The sequence below is a fragment of the Ursus maritimus genome, unplaced genomic scaffold, assembly GCF_017311325.1.
Source record: "Ursus maritimus isolate PB19 unplaced genomic scaffold, ASM1731132v1 scaffold_33, whole genome shotgun sequence".
Classification (NCBI taxonomy): Eukaryota; Metazoa; Chordata; class Mammalia; order Carnivora; family Ursidae; genus Ursus; species Ursus maritimus.
This window is the reverse complement of record NW_024425897.1, coordinates 2,067,258-2,091,735: the sequence shown is the minus strand read 5'-3', so window position 1 is coordinate 2,091,735 and position 24,478 is coordinate 2,067,258. Positions and strand designations below refer to the sequence as shown.

Sequence of the window (24,478 nt, the reverse complement as noted above, 5' to 3'; positions counted from 1 at the left end):
AGGTGGAGGAGGTGGAGGAGGTGGAGGAGGTGGAGGAGGTGGAGGAGGCGGGGGTGGAGGACGCGGGGGTGGAGGAGGCGGGGGTGGCGGAGGAGGAGGTGGTGGCTTCAGCCACTCCCTTCCTGGGCTGCGGTGTGCCGCGGGGGGCGCTACCGCCGCGGGCTCGCCCAGCTCTGGCAGGAAAGCAGCTGGAGTTGAGAGGGAGCGGCTTTTCGAAAACCCGCTCCGCGAACAAAGCATAACGTGCGTGCGGAATCTCTGGCCGTGGAGGCGTGGCACTGAGGTGACCTGGCTGGCCGAGGGGCCCAGGGGGACCCGCGCTGGGGGAGACCTACGGGCGGACAGGCCTCAGTGGGTCCAAGTGGCTTTGGAAGGAGATGACCGCGGGGGCTGCGGTGACCAGCAGATAGGGACGAGTTGATCTAGACCCGAGGTGGCCTGCTGGGCTAAGGGACCCAGCGTGGCCAGGAGACTGGACAGGCACAAATGGGGGGTTGTGAAGGTTGGATCGACAGGATTAAATGGTCTAAGAAGTCCACGGTCTGGTGCAATTTGGCCATCATTAGCGCTTAATTAATACAAGTAAAATGCGGAGTCCTTCGGGCGTGGCCTGAAGACCTCGTCGGCTCCGGATTCTGCTGCTTCTCTGAGTTAATCTTCTCGCATTCCCCATGGCTGACCCTGTTCCCGCCAGGTCCTTGTGACCTGTTTCCCCGCCCTGCACCCCGCACTAGAATGAAATTTTGAGAGAGCAGGGATCTTGGATGTCTTGTTCATTTCTGGGCCTAGCACAATGTCTGGACCTGACCTGATGCTGAAATATTTGTTGAATGAATGACTATTGAGAAAAACCACCAGGCTATTGGTGCCCTATTAGTGGTAGCACCACACCCGTAACTGGACGCAATAGAAAGCATGTCCAAAAAGGGAGACGCAGGCCATACAAACCTATACTTAGATCTCTTTGTCAATGGAATTTCATTTTGGCCGTTTGCATCCCTCAGGTTGAACATGTACTAGTTTTAGGGTGATGGGTGATATCCATCTTAGGGTAAGCTAAAAGGGAATTGTCAAGGTTTAGTGCCTTTTGTGACTCAGCATAAGCAGGTTTTCATCCCCCCCCCCCTCCAAATGCTGTCATGTTATATTATTCTCAGGTAGAACTTGAACAGCACAGAATCCAAACTGACTGTTTGGATTCAAATCCTGCTCCCAGTTGACTAGCTGGGTGACCTTGGGCCAATTACTTAATCATTCCATGGCTCATATATTAAACAAGCTAATACATGTAAAATGCTTGGAATAGTGCCTGATAACCTCTCTCACGCTCTTTCAAATAAATCTTAAAAAAAGAAAAGAATAGTGCCTGACATATATTAAACATATAAGAGATTTTTATTATTACTGTCTCTAAAATGAATAAATAAAATCTTTTTAAAAATAAAAAAATAAACATTTATTTATTTGAGAGAGAGACAAAGAGTGCACCCATGAGCAGGAGGGTGGGCAGAGGGAGAGGAAGAAGCAGACACCCCGCTAAGCAGGGAGCTCCATGCAGGATTCAATCCCAGTACCCTGAGATCATGACCTGAGTGGAAGGCGGATGCTTAACCGACAGAGCCACCCAGGCGCCCCAGGGATCCTTTTTTTTTTTTTTTTAAAGATTTTATTTATTTATTCGACAGAGACAGCCAGCGAGAGAGGGAACACAAGCAGGGGGAGTGGGAGAGGAAGAAGCAGGCTCATAGCAGAGGAGCCTGATGTGGGGCTCGATCCCATAACGCCGGGATCACGCCCTGAGCCGAAGGCAGACGCCCAACCGCTGTGCCATCCAGGCGCCCCCAGGGATCCTTTTTTTTTAATTTTTATTTTTTTAAACTTCTGGGTCACTAACAATTTCTTCTACCTCTCCAAATACACTTTCTTGGTCTTCTTTGATAGCACTTTTCTCCTCCGCCTCTGTGTGTAGGAGCAGCTCATCCCTCCATCTCTACAGCTTCTCCTTTGGTAGGCTAATCAGGAAGGCTTTAGGAGTCACCTGTCTAGTGGTGACTCTGAAACAGGTATATACTAAAAGTAGAATAAAATCTGACCACACCCTGTGATTTCTATGCGAACACTGTGGTCACAGCCTAAATTCTTATCACATTCCATTGTGATTGCTTATAAGCTTCTCTCCCTTCCTAATTGGAGCATCTTGGAGGCGTGCCTACTTTACTATTACTTTTTGTATTCCCAGTGCTTAACACAGTGCCCAGCACATAATATATACTTAAATAAATAGTATCTGAATATAGGTGGATAAGGATGAGAAGAAGCCAGAGAAAAATAAAGATCGACTATAGTGAAGGTAAGGAGATCGTGTCACTATTTCTCGTTAATTAACATAATAACTGTATTTAAAATAGATATTTGGACCTGATGTTTAGCCCTATATTAACCCCTGTGTTCAAGACAAGCTTCCATTTGGATTAAATTGTGCCTTTCAGCTTCCCCTTTTCTGTCAGTTGCGTCAGTGTTTTTCTAATTTGCAAACTCAAATTTGAGTCATCTTTTACTTAACCGAAGAACTCAGTAATACCTAATTTATATAGTGCTTTCCAATTCACAAAAGTTCATGTAATATATTATTTTACTTACTCCAACCAAAGTCCCATGAAGTCTTTTTTTACAAATGTTCCAGAAGCTCAGAGAGGTTAAGTGACATGCTGACATAAACTATTATAAATGATGTAATTTGCAGGGGGCAGAGCTGACACTCTTAAGCCAAGTGGTCTGACTCGAAGTCAAAGTCTCACTTTACTGTCACACAACGGCCTATAATTTAGTCCATTTTCTTTGTATTGCTGATCAGGACACTGATGTCTTCCAAAGTAAATTTTAGCACCAGGAAGGAATATCAGTCTCAGAATACACAAAAGTGGTTGGATTTGCCCCCAGTTTGAATTTCAGATACAACCATCATTCTACTGACAAAGTGCCATGATCCCTCTTGAAAAATTTCTCTTACAGATGGATCAAAATGTCTGTCCTTTTGCTTCAAAGTGGTCTGCTGGGGAGTGGAGTGTGGCCTGGATAAAGGTGGAAGCAAGAATGTCCCTGTGTGGGTAATTGTTGAAGCCAGGTGACGTGATGTGTGTTTGGGGCAGGGTGGGGAGGATGAATATAGTATTCTACTTTTGTATATGTTTGGAATTTTTCACAACAAAACTTTTTTAAGTGTTTTTCTTTACTCTTCCTTAGCACAGCTGAGACAAGCTTTAAAAAAAAAGTCCAAAAAATGTTTCTAGACGCTAAGATATAACAAAATGGAAATGAATGAAGAAGCAACAAGGAATAACTTATGGGCACCTGGGTGGCTCAGTAGATTCAGTGCTGCCTTCAGCTCAGGTAGTGATCTCAGTGGGAAGTCTGCTTCTCCCCCGCCCTCTGCCCCTCCCCCTACTCCTGTTTTTTTTTTCTCTCTCTCTCTCAAACAAGTATCTGTCCCTTTGTCCCGCCCTTGATTCTTTTCCGGCAATAATTCTGAGAGTGGAAGAGACACGACCATGTAGGTGTGGATACTTGATTTATTTCTTTCACTGAGTAAGGTCAGCAGTTCTCAGACGTTTTCTCCACAATGATTGACTGAACTGTTGAGTTTCTACTGAATTTATGAACCTATTTTTTCTAGATCTTTTCCTCCTATGCAATAAATTTTCTCTCTCATCAATTTTCTCCGTCATTATTCTCCCTTGTTTTACATATATTTCCAAGTTTATCTCCCTAAAACAAAAAAGGAGCTCATAGATGATTTTTCCCTCCTATTACTTTCCTACTACAATACTAATACTGTTCATATCCCCATTATAATTTTCCATAACAAGCTATTTAAAATACCAACTTAATAATCACTTCTTTCACGGAGTGATCTCTCTGAACTAGGCTTAGCTGCCATAGCCCAGAAGCACTATTGGCCACTACAGAAAGCATTGGCCCACTTTATTCTAGTGATTTTTTTTTTAAGTTTTATTTATTTATTTTTTTACTAATCTCTGTGCCCAACATGGGGCTTGAACTCATGATCCTGAGATCCAGAGTCACATGCTCTTCTGATTGAGCCAGCCAGGTGCCCCTATTCCAGTGTTTTAAAGTGTGGTCATGTTCTCCTTGCCATTTTCTAATGTAGTTGTAATTGCTCTGTCACTTCTTTTATATAAAGTTCACCTTCTTGTCCTTTAGTTACTTGTGGGCTGGAGGGCACTCTGGAATGTCATGAGTAAAATTCTGAACAGGATGATTCTTCCACTAGAGGACTTGGCTCAGAGAAATCAGTTCCATTCAACTCTTTACACCCTGGCGGGTTGGTGCGGGGGGACACGACACGACGTCAGATTTTTCTGTAAAGGGCCAGATAGTAAATATTTTAGGCTTTTCAGGCCAAGAGGAAAATCAGCAGTATTATTTATGTAGGTACTTGTGTGACAAGAGAAAAAGAATTCCTACAAATGTGTTAAATAAAATTCAAAATATAATAGTAATTGAGTATAACTTTTTTATCATTCAGGTATGCAAATGAGAAGAATGGAATTCTTTGGGATGACATTTTGCTTAATTAGGTTCAAGGTGAGTGTTCCTTATGATCACGTCTTCAGCTATTAATGCTGATCTGTAATGAGACTTATATATTTCATCTTCGAAAATGTCTCCACCAAATGGTACTGCCAATACTGCTGTCAGTCCATGAGCATGATTTTAATTGAGCATATTTAGTGTTGGAAGGCGCGTATAGAATTCTGTTAGATTCTTCTCCTGATGTTTGCCTTTTAGCTTGTTGTTACATTGCAGATTAGTCATTTGCGTTTGAAGGTTAGGTGGAAGCTCTTCAATTGCACAATGACATGGATTTTGAAATATGGAAATTTCCATTGCACTTAACATCAAGGTCTGGAGATACTGCTTCTTGTTTTAATTTTTGACATTACAGGAAGTGCATAACGCTGTTTTACATTCTTTGTGATTCAAAACATTATTGTCAAAATGACTGCTACCTTATACATTTCACATGTAAGCACTGTTTTGCTCTGTAATTTTTGCTTTAATTCATTGAGAAACACTGTCAAGCTTGTAGTAAAAGCTAATTTCCCGGGGCGCCTGGGTGGCGCAGTCGTTGGGCGTCTGCCTTCGGCTCAGGGCGTGATCCCAGCGTTCCGGGATCGAGTCCCGTATCGGGCTCCGCCGTTGGGAGGCTGCTTCTTCCTCTCCCACTCCCCTGCTTGTGTTCCCTCTCTCACTGGCTGTCTCTCTGTCACATAAATAAATAAAATCTTAAAAAAAAAAAAAAAAGCTAATTTCCCATTATTCAGTAATGACGGTTTCGAATGGTTCTTTATTCTGAAAAATTTCTATCTCAGTTCTGAGCTGAAGAAAAAAAAACTGCGATAAAACTTTACCATTGCTAAGCCATCAAAGCACTGTATAGTAGAGCAAATCACGGTTTTCAGCTTCTATCCCTGACACAACCTCGTAGACATGATGACGGATAAATACAAGTTTACTGTTAATAATTCTAGGTCAGTAACATAAGATAGATTCAAATATTTTCTGCAGATTAGTTCCTGCTAATTTGAATGAATAGGCTCTAAAGGCCTTATCTCTTCTAGAGCTTTATGTATTTATCCGACTAAACCTTTTCCTGCTTCACAAAGTTTTACCTCCATCAATTAACACATCTTAGCAGATTCCCCTTCAGGTTATATCTAATTTGCGCTTTCTCAATTTTTTCGAAAATATTCTTATCTATTGTTCCATGCAGATTCCTCAAAGACCCTTATTTTTCAACGACTTCAAACTTGGCATTGACACCTCAAACAACAGCAACTGAGCACTGTTGGTAATATCTCCCACCCTGTTGATAATCATCAAGGAAAATCACTCAAAATCATTGGTTTTGTTTTTGTTGTTGTTTTTTGTTTTTTTGTCAGAAACATCTTCTCTGTGTCCTTCTTCTGGCCAGAGGGACTTCAATATTGCTACAGCTGAATATGATCTAGATTTACAGATGACTTTGTCTCTCCCTCTTGTAACCAACATATCGTGTGTGTGTGTGTGTGTGTGTGTGTGTGTGTTAGTTTTCTTTTCTGATATTGTCAGAATGACAAGAATGTGAATAAGTGTCCCATTTTTTCCAAGTTTTTAAAAAAATTTTTATTTATTTAAGTAGTCTCTACACCCAACGTGGGGCTCTAACTCACAATCCTAAGATTAAGAGTTGCATGCTCCTCTGACTGAGCCAGCCAGGCACCCCCACATTTTATGTTTTCGTTGTCACATTTTACATTTTTTTTAAGTTTATTTTTTAGGGGGGAATGGGCAGAGGGAGAGAGAATCCAAAGCAGGTTCCATCCCCAGCACAGAGCCCGACGCAGGGCTCAATCTCACAACCCTGGGATGATTCCCTGAGCCAAAGTCAAGAGCTGGACGCTCAACCAACCCAACCACCCAGGTGCCCCACATTTGACATCTTTTTATCTTGTGTATCCCTTCACCAATTATGGTCATCATAGTAATTCTTACTGCTTTCCTATTTTAGCCTCCATACTAGCTTTATATGTGATTAATTCAGTACCTTTACTATATATTTACCTTTTCAGTGACAGGTCTCCTTTCATGTTTTGTTGTTACTAATTAGGGTCTTTTCTTTTCATCTTAGCATTTTTTTAAAAGATTTTATTTATTTATTTAACACAGAGAGAGAGCCAGCAAGAGAGGGAACACAAGCAGGGGGAGTGGGAGAGGAAGAACTAGGCCCCCAGTAGAGCAGGGAGCCCAAAGCAGGGCTCGATCCCAGGACCCTGGGATCACGCCCTAAGCCGAAGGCAGACGCTTAACGACTGAGCCACCCAGGTGCCCCTCATCTTAACATTTCTTATAAGGCCCCTTTTAGTGGTGATGGTCGTGCTTTAGCTTCTGCTTGTCAGGAAAACTCTTCATCTCTCCTCCAATTCTGAATAATTGTGCTGGGTAGAGCATTGTTTGTTGAAAGTTTTTTGTTTTTTGTTTTCCTTGAATATCTCATGCCAGTCCCTTCTGGCCTGCAAAGCTGCTGCTGCTGCTGCTTCTTCCTCTTCTTCTTCTTTTTTAAGATTTTATTTATTTATTTGAGAGAGAGATAGAGCACAGGTGGGGAGGAGGAGTAGAGGGAGAGGGAGAAGCAGACTCCCCACTGAGCAGGGAGCCCAACATGGGGCTTGATCCCAGGGTCCTGGGATCATGACCTGAGCCGAAGGCAGACGCTTAACCAACTGAGCCACCCAGGTGCCCTGGCCTGCAAAGCTTCTGCTGAAAAATTTGCTGATAGTCTAATGGAGAAAACAAGTTTTCTTGTTTTCTTGTACAAAACAAGTTGTTTTTGTCTTGCTGCTTTTAATATTTTTTCCTTGTCTTTAACTTTTGGCATTTTATTTATAATGTATCTTGGTGTGGGTCCCCTTGAGTTCATTATATTTGGAACTCTTTGGGCTTCCTGGATCTGGATATCTGGTTATTTTCCTGGGTTAGGGAAGTTTTCAGCTATTATTTCTTCAAAAAAGATTTCTGCCCCTTTCTCTTCTTGGCTCCTTCTGGAAGTCCTACAATGCACGTGTTAGTCCGTTTGATCTTATCCCATAACTCCTTTATGCTGTCTTTACTTTTTTCTTTTTTCTTTTTGCTGCTCTGATTGAGTGAGTTCTGCTGCATTGTCTTTCAGTTGACTGATTCTTTCTTCTGCTTCATCAAGTCTGGTGATAAACCCTAGTGTATTTCTTAGTTCAGTTATTGAATTCTACAACTATTTGACTTTTATTTGGTACTTTCTTATATCTTCCATCTCTTTGTTGAAATTCTCACTGTGTTCATCCATTCTTCTCCCTAGTTGGTGAGCACTTTATGACCCTTACTTTGAACTCTTGATCAGGTAAATTACTTCTCTCTGTTTCATTAAGGTTTTTTTTTTTTCTTGAGGTTTTATCTTGTTCTTTCATTTGGTATATATATTCCTCTGTTTCTTCATTTTGCCTGACTCTCTCTGTTTCTGTACAGTAGATGAAACAGCCACCTCTGCCCGTCTTGAAAGAATGGCATCATTTAGGAGGTAGGTCTTGTCATTCAAACCTGCCCTAGCTCTTTGTTGTCTCCCAAACCTTTGTGCTTGTCCAGGCAATGTATTATATTTCTAATAGCTCCCAGTAGTTGAAGCTGTGTCAAGACTTGTCAGTGTCCCTAACTGAAAGATCTCAGCACCTAGACTCAGGTTGTTTGAAAGCCAGACCCTCAGGCAGCAGCTTTTAAAAATATGCACATATATATATACAGTCCCATGGGACTGCACCCATAAGCCCTACTGGCCAGGGGATCTGGCAGTGACTCCTGGGGATCAGTTGCAAAAATCTCATGATGATTAGCTACTAGGCCTCCTTCATAGGAAGACAGCTCCTGCATCCATTGCCTCTTGCTGTGTCCAGGGGATGGTAGCTTTTTAAGAACTCTTTCTCCATTGGTTACAGTCTTGTGGGATCCTGCAGCATAGGTCTCACCAAAGCCAGGCAATGTAGAGGTGTCCCCTGGCAACAGACACAAAAATCAGGGTGCCAAACAGGGGCTAAGAGCTCCTTTCTTTTTTTTTTTTTTTTAAAGATTTTTTAATTTATTTATTTGACAGAGATAGAGACAGCCAGCGAGAGAGGGAACACAAGCAGGGGAAGTGGGAGAGGAAGAAGGAGGCTCATAGCACAGGAGCCCGATGTGGGGCTCGATCCCACAACGCCGGGATCACGCCCCGAGCCGAAGGCAGACGCTCAACCGCTGTGCCACCCAGGCGCCCCTAAGAGCTCCTTTCTGAGTGACCCTGATTCTTACAGTCTCATAGAACCAGCAACACAATCTCTCTTGGCCTCCAGAGCCAGGTCGTTAGTAGGTGTCCCCTGAGCCTGACATATGTAAAAGCTTCCTTCTGGAAGATACTGGTGCTCTGGAGCATGGCAAAGGGAGAGCGCGAAGATAGCACCCACCAGTCTCCATCCCAGAGAGTACTCCAGCATGCTCCTAGATGTGTGTGTAAAATTACTTAGACGCCTGCCCCTCAGGCCTACCCTTCGATATAAGCGGGTGGGCCTCTCTCACTTTAAGTCTGGGCTCTATGAGCTGCCTCTGGGCTGGGCTCTGGGGTGGGTAAGTCCAAGCCCGCAGGTTTGTAAGAGGCATTGTCTCTCAGATCGCTATAATCTTGTGGGTTTGGGAAGGAGGCCACACTGGTTTTCGAAGTTCTGTGTTCTGGGCTTGTCTCTGAGGTGCGGGTCCTAAAAGTTGAGGTACCTGACATGCCGTTCAAACGCTTCGCTCCTCAGGGAGTTTTGAGTTCTCCGCTGCTTGTGGGTCGCTGCATTAGGAGTGGGATTTACGGCAAGATTGTTTCTCGGCTTCTCTTACCTGCTTCAGTGTGGTTTTCTTCTCGTTTGCCTGAAGGGCAGTTGCCATTCAACCAGCCTTTAGTTTTTTGTTTTTTGTTTTTTAAAGAAGAAATCGTTCCCTATGTTGCTGTAGACTCAGTGTGTCTGTGGGAGGAGGTGAGTTCAGGATCTTCCTGTATCCCCATCTCGAACCGGAACCTGTCTTGTTTTTAATTGACTATTGATGATGCTCCCAGTGTCCTCTAATCTTTGAGCAACTGTTCTCACTGAATGACTAAGAGTTTAAGACGAGTGTATTTTCTCTGGACACAATTTAATTACCGCAGCATCAGTAAGCAGCTTTCTTTGGCTAACAAATGAGCCACTTGGAAATCACTCTGATGGCAACTTCATTTTCATGTATTTTTGTGAAGAGATTCTGATGAGCTTTGAGCCGTTCCATCTTGAATTTTCTTTTTCTGACTGTCGTTTTCCTGTGAGTTGGGGACACTATGATGACTGATTAGTGTAAGTTGATATATATTGCGTTCTTTCAGCAGATATGACGTCACTGTATGATAAACCCGATGCATTGCCATTTAATTCAAAACGAAAAAAAATCTACTCTCCACTTTGCCTTGGAAGTGTGATATTCAGTTTGCTTTTCTTCTTTTCACGATGGACGTGCGTGGGCAGTGAACAAATAAAATGCCGCGGTGCAATGACAGCACATGGCATTTGGAGCTCTACTGAGTTAAAAACTGCGTCACTGCAATTCGTAGGGGGCAGAGCCGAGCAGCAGTGCGAAGGGAGGAGAGTGCCGCGTATAGTCTCTATCACGACGATTCAGCTCTGCCGCTGTAGTAGGAAAGCAGCTAAAAACAACACGTGGCTTTCTTCCAATGGGTGTGAGTGTAGATTTATTTCAATAAAACTTTATGGACCTGAGGTTTGAATTTCACATAATTTTCACATGTCATGAGATATCCTTCTTTTCATTCCCCTCCCCCCCAGCCATTTAAAGGTGTAAAGCCATGCTTTGGCCACGGGCCATACAAAAAGTCAGAGGGCTACATTCGGCCCCTGAGACATCGTTTGCCATCTTCCATATGGAATGTGTGTCTCTGTCCCGTTCCCAGTGTGACTTAGGAGTTTTTGGGTGACTAACACAACCTCTACAGACCTTCTCTCCCCTGAAAAAGGTCCCTCATTACCATCACACCCCTGATAATTAAATTCACTGTTTGCTTGCATCTTACTCCATCTCTGTGTCTAGCCGGCTCCCTGTTTCAGATAGCCTGGCACATGATCCCTGGTTATATCCCACAGCACCATCAACATTTATCCCACCCAGATGGAGCTCCTTCATCTAGGGATAGCATCCCATCCATAAGGGAAGACTGGAGCCACCAGAGTTAGGTTCTAGAAAACAGAGCAAAGACCAAAAACTACCCACACCCACAACACAAAAGCTGCAGTTGACCCTTGAACAACATAGGTTTGAACTAGAGGGGTCCCTTTACATGTGTATCTTTATTGATAAATACAGTACACTATTACAAATGTATTTCCTCTTATGATTTTTTTTTGAAAATTGTTTATTTAATTGGGGGGGAGAGCAGAGAAAGAGAGAGCATAAGCGGGGTTGGGGGGAAGAGGCAGAGGGAGAGGGAGAAGCTGGTTCCCTGCTGAGCGTGGAGCAGACATGGGGCTTAGTCCCAGGACCCTGGGATCATGACCCGAGTCCAAGGAAGATGCTTAACCAACTGAACCATTCAGGCTCCCCTTCCTTATGATTTCTTTTTCTTTTTTAAAGATTTTAATTATTTGAGCAAGAGAGTGAGCGAGGGAGAGAGAGAGAACAAGCCGGGGTGGGGGAGAGAGAGGCAGAGGGAGAGGGAAAGGGAGAAGCAGACTCCCCACTGAGCAGGGAGCCTGATGCAGGACTTGGTCCCAGGACCCTGAGATTAGACCTGAGCCGAAGGCAGACACTTAACCATCTGAGCCACCCAGGCGCTCCTACATGTGGATTTTTGACTGGATAGAATTTTTGACTAACCCCTATGTTGTTCAAGGGTCAACTGTACTTCTCTGATGCCGTGTTTCATCTGAGACTGAGGCATAAAACAGTGATTCTTAAACCTTTCTGAACATCTGATCACTTGAGCAGCATAAAAGCCAAAAAACAAATCAGAAAAAAAACCCCAAACCCACCCAGGCCCCATCTCAAGAGACTCATGTGATTGACCTGGAGAGTCCTGAGTTATATTTAAAAACAACAAAAACAAAAACAAAAACAAAAACCCAAACCAGCAAACAAAAAACTAGGTAATGCATTCTTATGGTTCAAATAAAAAATACGATATACCTATCCCATCTATCTTGGAGGCCGCTTTAGTTTACCACTTTTATTTGCCCTTTGTGTAGTACACAAGTGATTCCTTATGCAAGTAAAAATAATAAGAATGTCTTATTTTCTTGGTGCCTGGGTGGCTCAGTCGGTTGAGTGTCTGATTCTAGGTCTCAGCTCAGGTTTTGATCTCAGGGTTGTGAGTTCAAGCCCCACATTGGGCTCCAGGCTGGGCATGGAGTCTACTTAAAAAATTTTTTATTTTCCCCTGTCTTACACTAAAGGAAACATTATATCCACGCTTCTGCATCTGGCTTTTAAAAAAAATCTAACAGGGGCGCCTGGGTGTCTTGGTCGTTAAGCGTCTGCCTTTGGCTCAGGCGTGATCCCGGGGTCCTGGGATTGAGCCCTGCGTTGGGCTCCCTGCTCTACTGTGGGCCTGCTTCTTCCTCTCCCACTCCCTCTGCTTGTGTTCCCTCTCTCGCTGGCTATCTCTCTCTGTCAAATAAATAAAATCTTTAAAAAAAATTTAAAAAAATAAATAAATCTAATAATATATTCTGGAAACAATTCCATGTATGTAGAGACCTCCTTTGCTGTTTGTTTTTACATTTACTTACTATTCCACTATGAACATATACCATAGCTTATTTAACCTGTCTCTGTAGGCAGGTACTCAGAGCATTCCCAAACTCTTGTTATAAACAGCACCTCAAAGTATAACTTTGTATGCATATAATTTCATATATATGCAGGTGTCTTAATTGATTTCAGCTGCCATAGTAAGTTACCAACAACTGGGTGGCTTATACACAGAAATTTATATCTCACCGTTCTGGTGGCTGGGAACTCCAAGGTCAAGACACCTGCATATTCATTATCTGGTGAGAGCCCACTTCCTGGTTCCTGTGTCCTCACATGGCAGAAGGAAGGGTTGAGGGGGCTCCCTGGAGTCTCTCTCTTTTTTTTTTTTTTTTTTTTTTTTTTTGAGGATGAGCCACACAGGAAAGTTTATTAAGGCAAGAGTGCACTTGACACATGGAAGCAGGTGGGCTCAGGGGAGAGCTGCCTGGGGTCTGGGGTCTCTTTGATAAAGGCACTAATTACATTCATGAGAGCTCCACCTTCATGACCTAATCACCTCCCATAGGCCCCACTTCCTAATACCATCACATGTACTTTACAGGGACACAGACATTTAATCTACAACAGCAGGTATTTCTGTAGAATGAATTCCCAAAAGTGGGACGGCAGATTAGAGGATAAATGCACATCTATACATATGGTCAAACTGCCCTCCTTGAAGATCATACCATTTTGTCCTTCGCAGTAACATTAAAGAATGCCTGTTTCCCCATGGCCTTATTGACATTGCGTTAGGCGAGGCGGGACTCATGCAGCAGTGACTTAAGACAACAAAGGTTTATTTCTTTTCTTTTTTTTTTTTTAAAGATTTTATTTATTTATTTGACAGAGAGAGACAGCCAGCGAGAGAAGGAACACAAGCAGGGGGAGTGGGAGAGGGAGAAGCAGGCTCATAGCGGAGGAGCCCAATGCAGGGCTTGATCCCAGGACTCTGGGATCACGCCCTGGGCTGAAGGCAGACGCTTAATGACTGAGCCACCCAGGCGCCCCCAAAGGTTTATTTCTGACTTGTATGCAGGCAGGGCAGTGTTCCTCTGAGCAGCAACTCAGCATTCCAGGCTGGTGGAAGCTCCACCATCCGGAAGCTACCCCAGGTGGAACACTTGACCTTCTCCCTTAGTAGCTGAATTTTAGAACAGAACTGGAGAGTCTCTTTCATTTAAGAACACCAGCTATTACATGCTTCAGCCCAGGGGAAGTAGGTTAACTCTGCCTGCAGTGTTATGGATCAGGACGAGTCGCACGCCAAGCCTCAATGAAGGGGAACCAGGGTCTTGCATCCTCCATAGCCTCCGAAGTAGAGAACTGGACACGGGCAAATGATAGGCCAACTTGTAGCTCTTTGCCAATCTTACAAGTGAAAAAATGTTCAGAGTAGTTTTACTTTGCATTTTTCATATTAGGGGTGAGATTGAGCATCTTTTCATATTATTTAAGGACCATCAGTAATTGTGGTACAAGTAATGTACAACCTTCTTGCACCTTCTGGGGCTTTCCTACTCAGTTTCTGTTTTCCATCTGAGAGAAGCATCTTTTCCCCTCCATGATTAGTAGGACGGTGGTGACTGTCCCTGTGAAAACTTGACCTACAGCCGAGATCCCACCTTTTCAGCAATACTAATAGTTTGATTCTCATTATAAAATAATTTTCAATGAATAACCATAGCATTCATGCTATAAAGCTTACATGCCATCACAGGAGGCAGGCTGGTCATTCTGTAATAGTAGGAGCCAGAACCAGAAATCTTGGTGTAAATACCAGACTCAGTGCTTACATGTTATGTCTTGTATTTGAGGGAGGAAGTATCTTTTTTTAAAATTTATTTATTTGAGGGGCGCCTGGGTGGCACAGTGGTTAGGCATCTGCCTTCGGCTCAGGGCGTGATCCCGGCATTATGGGATCGAGGCCCACATCGGGCTCCTCTGCTATGAGCCTGCTGCTTCCTCTCCCACTCTCCCTGCTTTTGTTCCCTCTCTCGCTGGCTGTCTCTATCTCTATCGAATAAATAAATCTTTAAAAAAATTTATTTATTTGAGAGAGAGAGAGGGAGAGAATGCGTGCACGCGCATGGAGGGAAGGGGAGAGGGAGAGGGAGACAGTGAATCTCAAGCCGACTCCAACCTGAGTGCAGAGCCTGATCTCATGACCCTGTGATCAGGACCTGAGCCTAAACCAAGAGTCAGATGCTTAACTGAGCCACCCAGGCGCCCTTGAGGGAGAAAGTAGCTAATAATTGCTTTTCACCGTCTTCTCATCTCTGTAAGGATAAAATCTCATTTTAACGATGTGGGCAGAAGACAGGAGACTTCAATCCCAAGTCCCCCTTCCTTAATACAAGACTAAAATCTGAAAAGCTGCTATAAAATCATTAATATTTTTTTTCATGTCAGTTCCCATGTCCACATTCTTATTTCCTACACATTATAATAGTGGTTCCTCTGAGCATCTTTGCTTCTGAAAATGAAGACTTTGGTTGTTGTTATTGTTTAAGATCTTATTTATTTGAGAGAGAGTGAGAAAGAGAGGGGGAGGGAGAGTGAGCGAGCAGTGGGGAGGAGCAGAGGGAGACAGACAAGCAGACTCCATGCCCAGCACGGAGCTGAAGCCAGAGTAGGGGCCTGATCCCAAAACCCTGAGATCATGACCTGAGCTGAAATCAAGAGTCGGATGCTTAACTGACTGAGCCACCCAGGCGCCCCAACTTTGTTTTAAACTTTTGTTTAAACTCCCAGATCACCTAGGATCCTCCCACTCCATTCCTCATGCAAAGCCTGTTCAAAAAGCAGTCAAAACTCAGGGCGCCTGGGTGGCCCAGTCAGTTAAGCATCTGACTCTTGATTTGCCTTAGGTCATGATCTCCGGGTCACAGGATCAAGCAGGAGTGGGGAGTCTGCTTGTCTGGCTCTCCCTCTGTCCCTCCCCCCCGCAACATGAGCAAAGGCTCTCTCTTTCTCTCTCTAAAATAAATAAATCTTAAAAAAAAAAAAGGTAGTCACAACTTAGGTCAGTCTAACCTTCCTGGGGTTAGGTAATCAGATCGATTGGTCTAAACCTGCAACACTAGAGTGACTCAAGGATCTTACAAAAGTATACTCACCATCCATCATGGTATAACCATCTTAGCCAGGCAAGCTTTCTGTTGCAACAATTAGAAACTCTGATTCAAAATAGTTTAAGCTACTAGTAAGGGCATTTGTCATTTCCCATAACACAGTCTGTAGTAGGGCAGCTCAAGATGCAGGATCTCTAGACCCTAGGTCTGCTTCTCTGTGATTTTCTTGGTTCTAACCACGTTCAGATTTTGGCTTCATTCTCTCACTGGTATCTAGATGTCTGCAAGCACCCCAGGCCTCACATCCATGACAATGCCCAGTGGAAGAAGGACTGTTATTTTTGTGTGTCCCTTTTTGAGAGCAAAGCGCACTTCCTCAAGAAAACTTCCAAGAGATTCCCCTTCCCATCTCTACCCCATTGGGTCACATGTCCATTCCTAAAGCAAGCACCAGCAAGAATGGGGCAAGCCATGCCTGACTTAGACCGAGCAAAACTGTGGCTTTGTCTAAAGGAAGAAAAAAAAAAAATGATCCTGGGAGCCATTCAAGCAAATGTGGACTACAATTCAGAAAAAGCAGCCCTTTCTAAGATCCTGAGATAACGGACATTTACATATGAATAAACTCAGCACACGTGATGTGCTAAGCATCTCCTGGGAGCTGGGATTGGGGATGCGAAGGCGAATACTGCATGGCTCTGTCTGGTGGTGCTCAGTCTGAGGAAGGAATCAGAGCTAAGCCATCATCAGATTTTAAACTGGTTCCTCAATAGCATTCCTACAGAGAGAGAACGGGGTTTTCAGTTACGATGAGAATTTCACTTTCCGCCCGAGTTTTATAGAGATATAATTGACATATAACATTGTATTAGCTTTAAGTGTACATGATTACATACATGTATATGTTGCAAAATGGCTACCACAGTAAGTTAACATCCATCACCTCACAGAGTTATTTTTCTCGTGATTTCAAACATACAATATTGTTAACATAGTCCCCACGTTGTACCTGACATCCCCAGAACTTATTTACCTTACAACTAGAAGCTCGTATCTTTTGACCACCTTCACTCATTTCACCCATCCCCCACCCCCTCCTCTAGCAACCCCCAAACTGTTCTCTGTGTCTCTGTGGGTCTTTTTTAGATTTCATGCATAAGTGAGTTCATACAATATTTGTCTTTCTCTGTCTGATTTGTTTCACTTAGCATAATGGCCTCAACACCCATCCATGTTATTACAAATGGCAGGATTTCCTTCTTTTTCTTGGCTGAATACTATTCCATCCCATATGTGTGTATACACACACACACCCCATATTTTCTTTATCCATTCATCCCATCAGTGGACACTTAGGTTCTTTCCATGTCTTGACTGTTGTAAGTAAAGCTGCTATGAACATGGGGATGCAGATATTCTTCTGAGACAGTGATTTCATTTCCTTTGGATAAATACCCAGAAGTGGAATCGCTAGATCACACGGTAGTCCTATTTTTCATTTTTGAGGAATCTCCATACTGTTTTCCATAGTGGCTGCACCAATTTACCTTCCCACCGACAGTGCAGAAGCGTTCCTTTTTCTCCACATCCTCCCCAACACCAGCTTTTTTTTTTTTTTTTTTAGATTTTTATTTATTTGAGAGAGAGAGAGCACAAGTAGGAAGAAGGGGAAGAGAGAGAAGCAGGCTCTCCGCTGAGCAGGGAGCCTGATGCAGGGCTCAATCTCAGAGCCCTGAGACCATGACCTGAGCCAAAGGCGGACTCTTAACCGACTGAGCCACCCAGGTGCCCCTAACACCTGCTTTCTCTTGTCTTTTTGATAATACCCATTCTAACAGGTATGAGGTGCTATCTACCTCATTGGAGTTTTGATTTGTATTTTGCACTACTTCTTGGCCAAGAATTTCACTTTCTTGCTCTCTCTCCCTGCCTTCTTTCCTACCTTTTTTTCTTCTTTTTGAAACCATCCACTTAATAAAAACCTACTGAGTGCCTCCTCTGTGCCAGGCACAATGCTCTAGAGTCCCATCTTCAAAGAGCTTACATTCTATCTTAAATGGTTTGACGGTTATATTTCTCACTGTAAATGAATAATTATGGACTTCCCTCTCATTTTAAAATGGTTTATGGGGGCGCCTGGGTGGCACAGCGGTTAAGCGTCTGCCTTTGGCTCACGCTTCGGCTCAGGGCGTGATCCTGGCGTTACGGGATCGAGCCCCACATCAGGCTCCTCTGCTATGAGCCTGCTTCTTCCTCTCCCACTCCCCCTGCTTGTGTTCCCTCTCTCGCTGGCTGTCTCTATCTCTGTCAAATAAATAAATAAAATCTTTAAAAAATAATAAAATAAAATGGTTTATGATTTGGGTTAGCATCTGCAGGAAACGAGCCACCTCTGGGCCTCTGGACTCAGGGACCGCCATATTTGGTGCCACGGAGGTTTGTCACGTGCTGCCTCAGCTGGCCAACTGGCGTCCCTCAATGACACTTCTGTCATAACCACAATGGGAGCCAACAGAGGGTTTTTTAAGTGGTGGAATGACATGATCAGCATTAGCCTATCTCTGGAAACAGAAACTTGAAAACAAAACACATTTAAAAAAAAAGTTGAATCAACCCACAGCAGAACTTGGATTTTAAGTTAATTTCTAACTGGTCCATAGGCGCTGTTGGTCTCAAAGGTTCATCTCCAGCCTTGGGTGCCTCTGTCAGGTAAGCAGTTTCCTGCACATCCGTAATGACTTGCTTTGCTCCCTGCCCTGAGCCTACTTTCGAGTTGAGTCCTGCCTAGGCGTTGGGTCATTCTTCAGGGAGAATTTAAAGTGGAAAGTTCAAATCATCCTGGCTTCCAGGTTTCCTCTGAGCTGAGCTCCAGTTCTAGCACCCAGACTTCTGCCTCGTGACCCTGGTCAAGGAACCAGACCCTTGCCTTAGGCCTCAGGCCAATCTCCCCCTTTGCAGTCTCTTTACTTCATAGCCCTTATAATCTGGGTTCCCCCCAAGCCACTCCACTGAAACCCCCCTTCTGCCTAATGTTCGTTCTTCCCTACAGTATTTGAGAACACTGATCACTCCCTCCTTGGAATGCTGCCTCTGCTTTCTGATTGCTCTTCTCTTCCGACCTTTTGAGCTGGGTTCTTCTCGAGGCTTCTGGCCTTTAGTGTCTGTTTCCAGGATTCAGTTGTAGCTCCCTCTCGCTCTCCTGGGGCACTCTCCTTCACCTGCTCGGCTTTAATCACCACCTGTAATCTGACAATTCCCAGATCCTTTCCGCCTCTCCCCCAAGTCTCCGACCTGCATGGTGAATTCCAGTATACTAATTGTTTTCTTACTTGTGTATCATCTTCTCTCCCATGAGAATGTGAGTTCCCTGAGAATAGGGATTTTGACCTGTTTTGTGCACAACTATTGATCCAGCACCTGCATTGTCTGGATGTCCCCAAACTCTTCAAATTCATTTTCCTCTGCCCATAACCCCAATACTTGCCTGTGTTTTTGTATTCCTTAAAACTGTCTGCTACTAGTTCCTGTGGTCAGAAACCTGAGTGTTATCTCCAATGCCTCCCACACTGGCAATCCCATCACTAAAGCCTGCCCTGCTTAAGGCTCTCTGGGGCCCACGCCCCTCCTCCCTCCCTGTCACACTCTAGTGTGGGTCCCTTCTTCAGCTCCTGCCTGAACCATTACAGAGTTCTTCTCTTTAGCCTGTTCCCAGCTTGTTCTCCTCACTGACCTAAGGGTGATTTCCCCCTTGAAATATACGTATTGGTTTGCTTTTCCCACAAAATTGGGACCATAGTGCATGATCAACTTTATATCCATTCTTTCCCCATAATGTAAAACTTGCAAGCATCATTCTATATGCTCTGGAAACTTTCCATAACTGCAACTGTCTACCGTCACTGGGGGTGAGCCACAATTTATTCTATCATTTCCTTAGTGAGGTGGTTTCCAGGCCTTTTTGCTCTTATAAATAATGCTGCGATTCATCTTTATGGTCCTTTCAAAATGCAAATCTGGTCGTATCACTCTCTTACTTAGAATCTGATGTCAGTCTCTCCCTGTCGTGGAAGGTCAGTGTTCTCTGACTCCTTGATATGGCCCAGAAGGCCTTACATCTGGACCTGCCTACCTCCCTCATGTCCTTGCCCACCCACAACCCAAACTTAAGCCGTTCCTCTACTTGCAGCTCCCAGATGTGAGCCACCTGGATTTTTTGCTTTTGCTTCTTTCTACGTAACATCTCTTCCTTGTCTTCCCAGGAAAGTCTGCTGCTCTGTTCAGACCCTCAGCATTCCTTATCTATGATGCCCAGAGATGATATCCGCTAAGCCAGAGTGGCCTTTGGGATCCAGGCAGCCAGTCCACTGACAGATAAGATTCTCAAGATGGTCTAGTCCAGGCTCCAGGTGCCTCCTCAGAGCTTTCAGATCTAGAAGCAATTCCTACGTCTGTGGTCAGATGTGAAGGTGGAGGCAAGAGAGTGGAGCCAAGGCGAGGCTGGCCTGCTCTCCTTTCTTGGTGAACGACGGTGTTTAGAGGGGCCATGAGCCCTGATAGGATCCACTTGCAGAATACAGTGGCCAGCTATCCTTCATCCTCCCATCCCTAGGAGTACCTCGTGGCAGTCAATGGGATGGCCAACTATTACGGCCCCTCGGTCAAGTGCAGTCCACCATGTTTTGTACCTCCCATGAACTAAGTAGTTTTTACATATTTTTAAGTGATTGAAAAAAAATCAAAATAATCAGATTTTTGTGACATGTGAAAATATATAAAATTTAAATTTCAGTGTCCATAAATGAAGCTTTATGGGAACATCGTCACTCTCATTTATATGTTGTCTTTGGCTGCTTCTCCACTATGATGGAGGAGCTGAGTAGTTGTGACAGACAGGCCCGCGAGCCTAAAACACTGGCTCTCTGGCCCTTTACTGTTTGCCGAGCCCTTACCTAGACAGTGCTGCAGTGTGGTCAGGGAGGTAGGAGACAGATGCATTCTGAAAGATGAAATGAGGGGGTTTCAAGAAGGAAGCTTGTTCATAGGGCTCAATGGGGCAGCGAGGCCCAACTATATGAAGGCTCAACATGGAGGAGCCCCTCCACCCGCTCTTTGAAAATGACTACGTGGGAGACAGAATCTGATTAAAAAAACTTCACATTTTATTTTACAGAATATGGTCACTTGTTGAGTTGAAGGCATGGAGCTTAAGAGCTGTTCTGATACAGACTCTGAACAAAACGCCTCCCCTCCACCCCCCGAGCACTTTTAATGACTGGCTCATCGTTCTGTACACAAGACATTTCATGATCAACCCTGAAGATGCCAACAACGGTGGTAACTTACAAATTCTGAGAAAAGGCCTATATAGGCAAAGTGTAAGAGCTTTTGTTTTTGTTTTTGACTAAATCGGTGTAGTGTACCCTTAAAATGACATATTCACAAACAGAAATTAGAAAAAGAGAAATTAAAATGCACTTAGAATTTTTTTCTTGCCACCTGAGTTAAATTCAGGTTTCCTTTCCTACAGAATGCAAAAAAGACAAGGCAACTCCACTGGCGGTACGTTACAGATCACTAGATGTTAGAAACAGTTTCCTCTGAAGGAAAATGCAGTTTTTAAAAGTTAGTAGCACACTTCACATAGAACCAACCTAAAGTTAGAAAAGCCACTTTTTTGAAGGCACAGTGTGTTTCCAGCTCGACTGTGGAAATAAAAACCTGTCTTATAGACCCCATCTGGCAAGAAGGGCGAGTTCACTGGTCTTGTCCGTGGTATCAAAGCCCACCCACAGCCAACTCCACCCCGGGTACCTCTGAGTGTCTCCAGGAGATAGGTATGTCTAGTCTAGAGGACAGAATGTTTTCGTTTGATCGTAATCATCATGTGCAAAGATTCTGGAGGCTCCAGTTTTCCCTTTGCTCTCTGAAAATGCAAAGAGCTTTGCTTTATAAAGTAGAATCAACAACTGGTCCTTCATGGGCATGGGGGCAGGAGGGAAGACCCAGCAGAAGCAGCTCCTGGCCAGCATGTAGCTTGGAGACAGTTCCTCGGTCAGGGCCTTTGTGCAAGAGGGTCTAAACGAGAGTGAATAAAACACATGTGTCCAGTGTCAGAAGACACATTTCTAGAAGACGCTGTGCTTCCCTTCTATAGGCTTGGGGGGAGAAAGAAAAAGGAGGGGCAACTGGCTTCAGTGATCTAACAAAAGATAGGGAAGGGGTATGATATCCCGTGCTACTTTGCTTCAAGTCTGCGAAATCACTAATCTCGTGATGCAAATGGGAGGCTGTGGAAGAGAATGCCTGGCAGTGGCCTTTACATGTATAATTTGTTTGAAAAAAATAAGTTTACATCTGAGGTATAATGATCTCTATGAGCCCCTGCCTGATGATGACCAACAGAAACAGCTATCACGACATACATGGAAGGTGTCAGAAAAAACTAAAAACAATTAGTGGAGTGGAAATGTACACACAGGCTGCTCTGCGTTCTGGCTTCCTGCCGAAAGCCCCCCGAACTCATTTTGTTTGGGCTAGGTATAGGTTTAAAATTTTTCCTTTGTACCAGTTAATCAAGAGAATAGTCATGATGAGCTCATCTGATAAACGAATGCCTAATCTGACTACCTCTAACTGTGTTCTCACGTACTGGGATATTCGTAATGACATCCATGAGGCTGGAACATGATACAAAGCTGTACTTGCCGATGGAAGCTGTCAGTATTTTGAGGAATGTCATGCATCACGGAACAGAACTTTTACAAATGAATTGCTATGTAAATACTGATGCATTGTTGTAGCACTTCGGCGACTTCCTTTCCTTTAAGGGACTTTGTTTATAGGCTACAGATCCAAAGTGGTGAAGGTCACACAGACAGCACCATGTGTAATGGTGAAACGCACTGTTGTTTTACATTTTCTGACCTAACCCATCTTATTAAAATTTCAACCGCCTTCAAAATATTGTAATTTGCTTTTTAAAAAGACAAGGGTCTTGTGGCTTTGATGATTCTGCTGGAGGTACCAACATAAAGACGTTAATCTCGTTACAGAAATCAATTTTAATGAATGTCACTTTACAAAGAATCACTAAAAAGCATCCATTAAAATTGATTTCTGTAACGAGATTAACGTCTTTGTGTAGAACAAGCTGGGCCAGTTAAAATGATAATGTCTGGGTTTTTTTTTTGAGACAAGTTGTTGTAGACAAGTCAGCATCATTTGTGGCATTCCAGTCGTCCAACTGGGGTGGCAGAGAACAAAGAGATGAGTCGAGTCATCTTGGTCAAGAAAGTCAAGAAGAATGGGTGGGAATCCTAGACAGATGGGGAGACCCCAGGCACTGAACAAACACTGCCATCCCTGAGGCTGGGTCAAGGTGCTCCCCAAAGGGGAGCAACACAGACTGGAGGCACTGTCTGTATGATGCTTCATTCCCACAAACTGTAGAGGGGGCCCCCCTGAATCAGCCAGCTGGGCAGCCTTGAGACATTGGCGCGTCTATCCCTAACCTTGGACTGCGACCTAGAGGTGTGAATGCATGAGGAAGCAGGGCTCACCCAATTCCCTGCACATTTCCAGGCATCGCGGTGAGCGGTGCTGATCTGAACCCCTCCTACTAAAACGCATGCCAAGGATGGAGGTCCGGAGGGAAGAGGTGACATCTGTCAACCAAAGAGCAAATGCTGACACTTTCTGTTGCTCAACACTGATCCCTTTCCAGGGTGTTGAGAGAATCACAGGGTGAACCTAACACTGATCCTTTTCTAGAGTTTGAGAATTGCAAATGTGCTCAGTGTGTATGTGTGGGGGTGGTGGTGACTGGTAAGCCAAGGTGTGGGAAGGACCACCCCCCACAAACACAGAGATTGGTGGTTCCAGGATTGAAATTCTGCCCACATCTTTCCATATGCTTATGAAAGTGAGAAGCGCAACTGTTCCTCTCACGCCGGCACGCTTATCAAAGGCCCAAGATATCCAGGGCCAGGCTACTGCGCTCACACTAAAACCCTAAGCACTCAGTTCAGAGAATGGAGAGGTGATGGCTCGAAAAAAAGTGTGACACACACTTCTCATAACGACATCTCCTAGGACCCGCTCTGTAATTATAACGTTTGCAAACACATATTACGTTACACACTAAAACAATATAAATGAAATCTCGGGGAGTTTAAAAGATGATCGTTGGGCTCTTTTCATCACAATGGAGTGGAGAGCCTTCTCTGTGTTTAAAGTTGCCTAACTTTTCTTTCTGTGCTCTTTATATTGACATCTAACTTGTCCACTTTGGTTGTGAGGCGGTCAAGAATGTCATCTTGCTCCTCGATTTCCATCTGCATCCCCAGGGCTATGTCCTTCAGCCGGCCTAGTCCCATAGATAGTTCATCTGTGGGAGAGGGAAAGGACATACAGGGCTGAGTGAAGTCACAGCATCGGGGCCGCGGCTTGTTCCGTGCCCGCTGCTCAGCAACATTCATATCACTGAGTCCTCTTTCTCATAAAACTCCATGGCTTTGTTACGTTTTCCGAAACACGTGCAAGTAAAAAGAAAACCCGCTGACTCCATATAAAGTAATAAGTGCTTCGTGTGAAAGCCACTCCTCCCCCAGATGTCCGCCAACAATAACCACTGTTAATACAGTGGTGTTTGTCCTTCCTGTGCTTTAAAAAATGCATATAGATCTACATAATTTTTCAGCTGCCTCCGAACATTCTAGTAGGTTGCAGCATGTTGCAAGATCAATTAGTACCCGAGGAAAGAGGAGGGGCCTGGAAAACACATTCCCTCCCCAGACCACAAGGTGAGTGGGACAAGTATGCAGGTAACCAACAGCCACCCGCTGGCCTGCCCTTCAGGAGCAAAAACCCCACGTCAGTGGGTAGGATGCAACAGTGCCAGCTTTCCTTCCGTCCACCTCCAGCTTCCTAAAGCTAGATCAAGCACAGATTTGGAGTAGCAAGCGTGAGGATCCCTATTTGGAAACACATCTGGGAGACAGACCCGGGAAGCCCCTGTCCAAAGG

General features: G+C 44.2%; 1 protein-coding gene and 1 long non-coding RNA gene across 16 annotated transcripts in view; one reads left to right on the top strand and one right to left on the bottom strand.

Annotated features, from left to right (window-relative positions):
• The first annotated feature begins 114 nt into the window (after positions 1 to 114).
• Positions 115 to 22,748, top strand: LOC103669227. Of its 13 annotated transcripts, XR_570208.1 has the most exons (9): positions 115 to 283; positions 2,298 to 2,350; positions 3,013 to 3,124; positions 3,249 to 3,390; positions 4,547 to 4,605; positions 5,795 to 5,872; positions 18,116 to 18,164; positions 19,715 to 19,861; positions 20,626 to 22,748. It is a non-coding gene; the product is annotated as an uncharacterized LOC103669227 (long non-coding RNA). The 13 variants fall into 13 exon arrangements; XR_005831632.1 differs by lacking the exon at positions 3,249 to 3,390 and having other exon boundaries at positions 3,013 to 3,103; XR_005831635.1 differs by lacking the exon at positions 5,795 to 5,872 and having other exon boundaries at positions 3,013 to 3,103.
• The window catches only part of SNAP29 (synaptosome associated protein 29), a 32,072-nt gene continuing 20,889 nt past the window's right edge, over positions 13,296 to 24,478 (bottom strand). The window contains exon 5 of one of the 3 annotated variants that reach the window (XM_040619548.1): positions 13,296 to 13,752. In XM_040619548.1, the coding sequence (XP_040475482.1) occupies positions 13,655 to 13,752 (98 nt within the window). In that variant the 3' untranslated portion in view covers positions 13,296 to 13,654. Of the gene's footprint in view, positions 13,753 to 20,593; positions 23,842 to 24,478 lie in introns of those variants that run through there. The other 2 variants (XM_040619549.1, XM_008697555.2) reach the window with 2 other exon arrangements.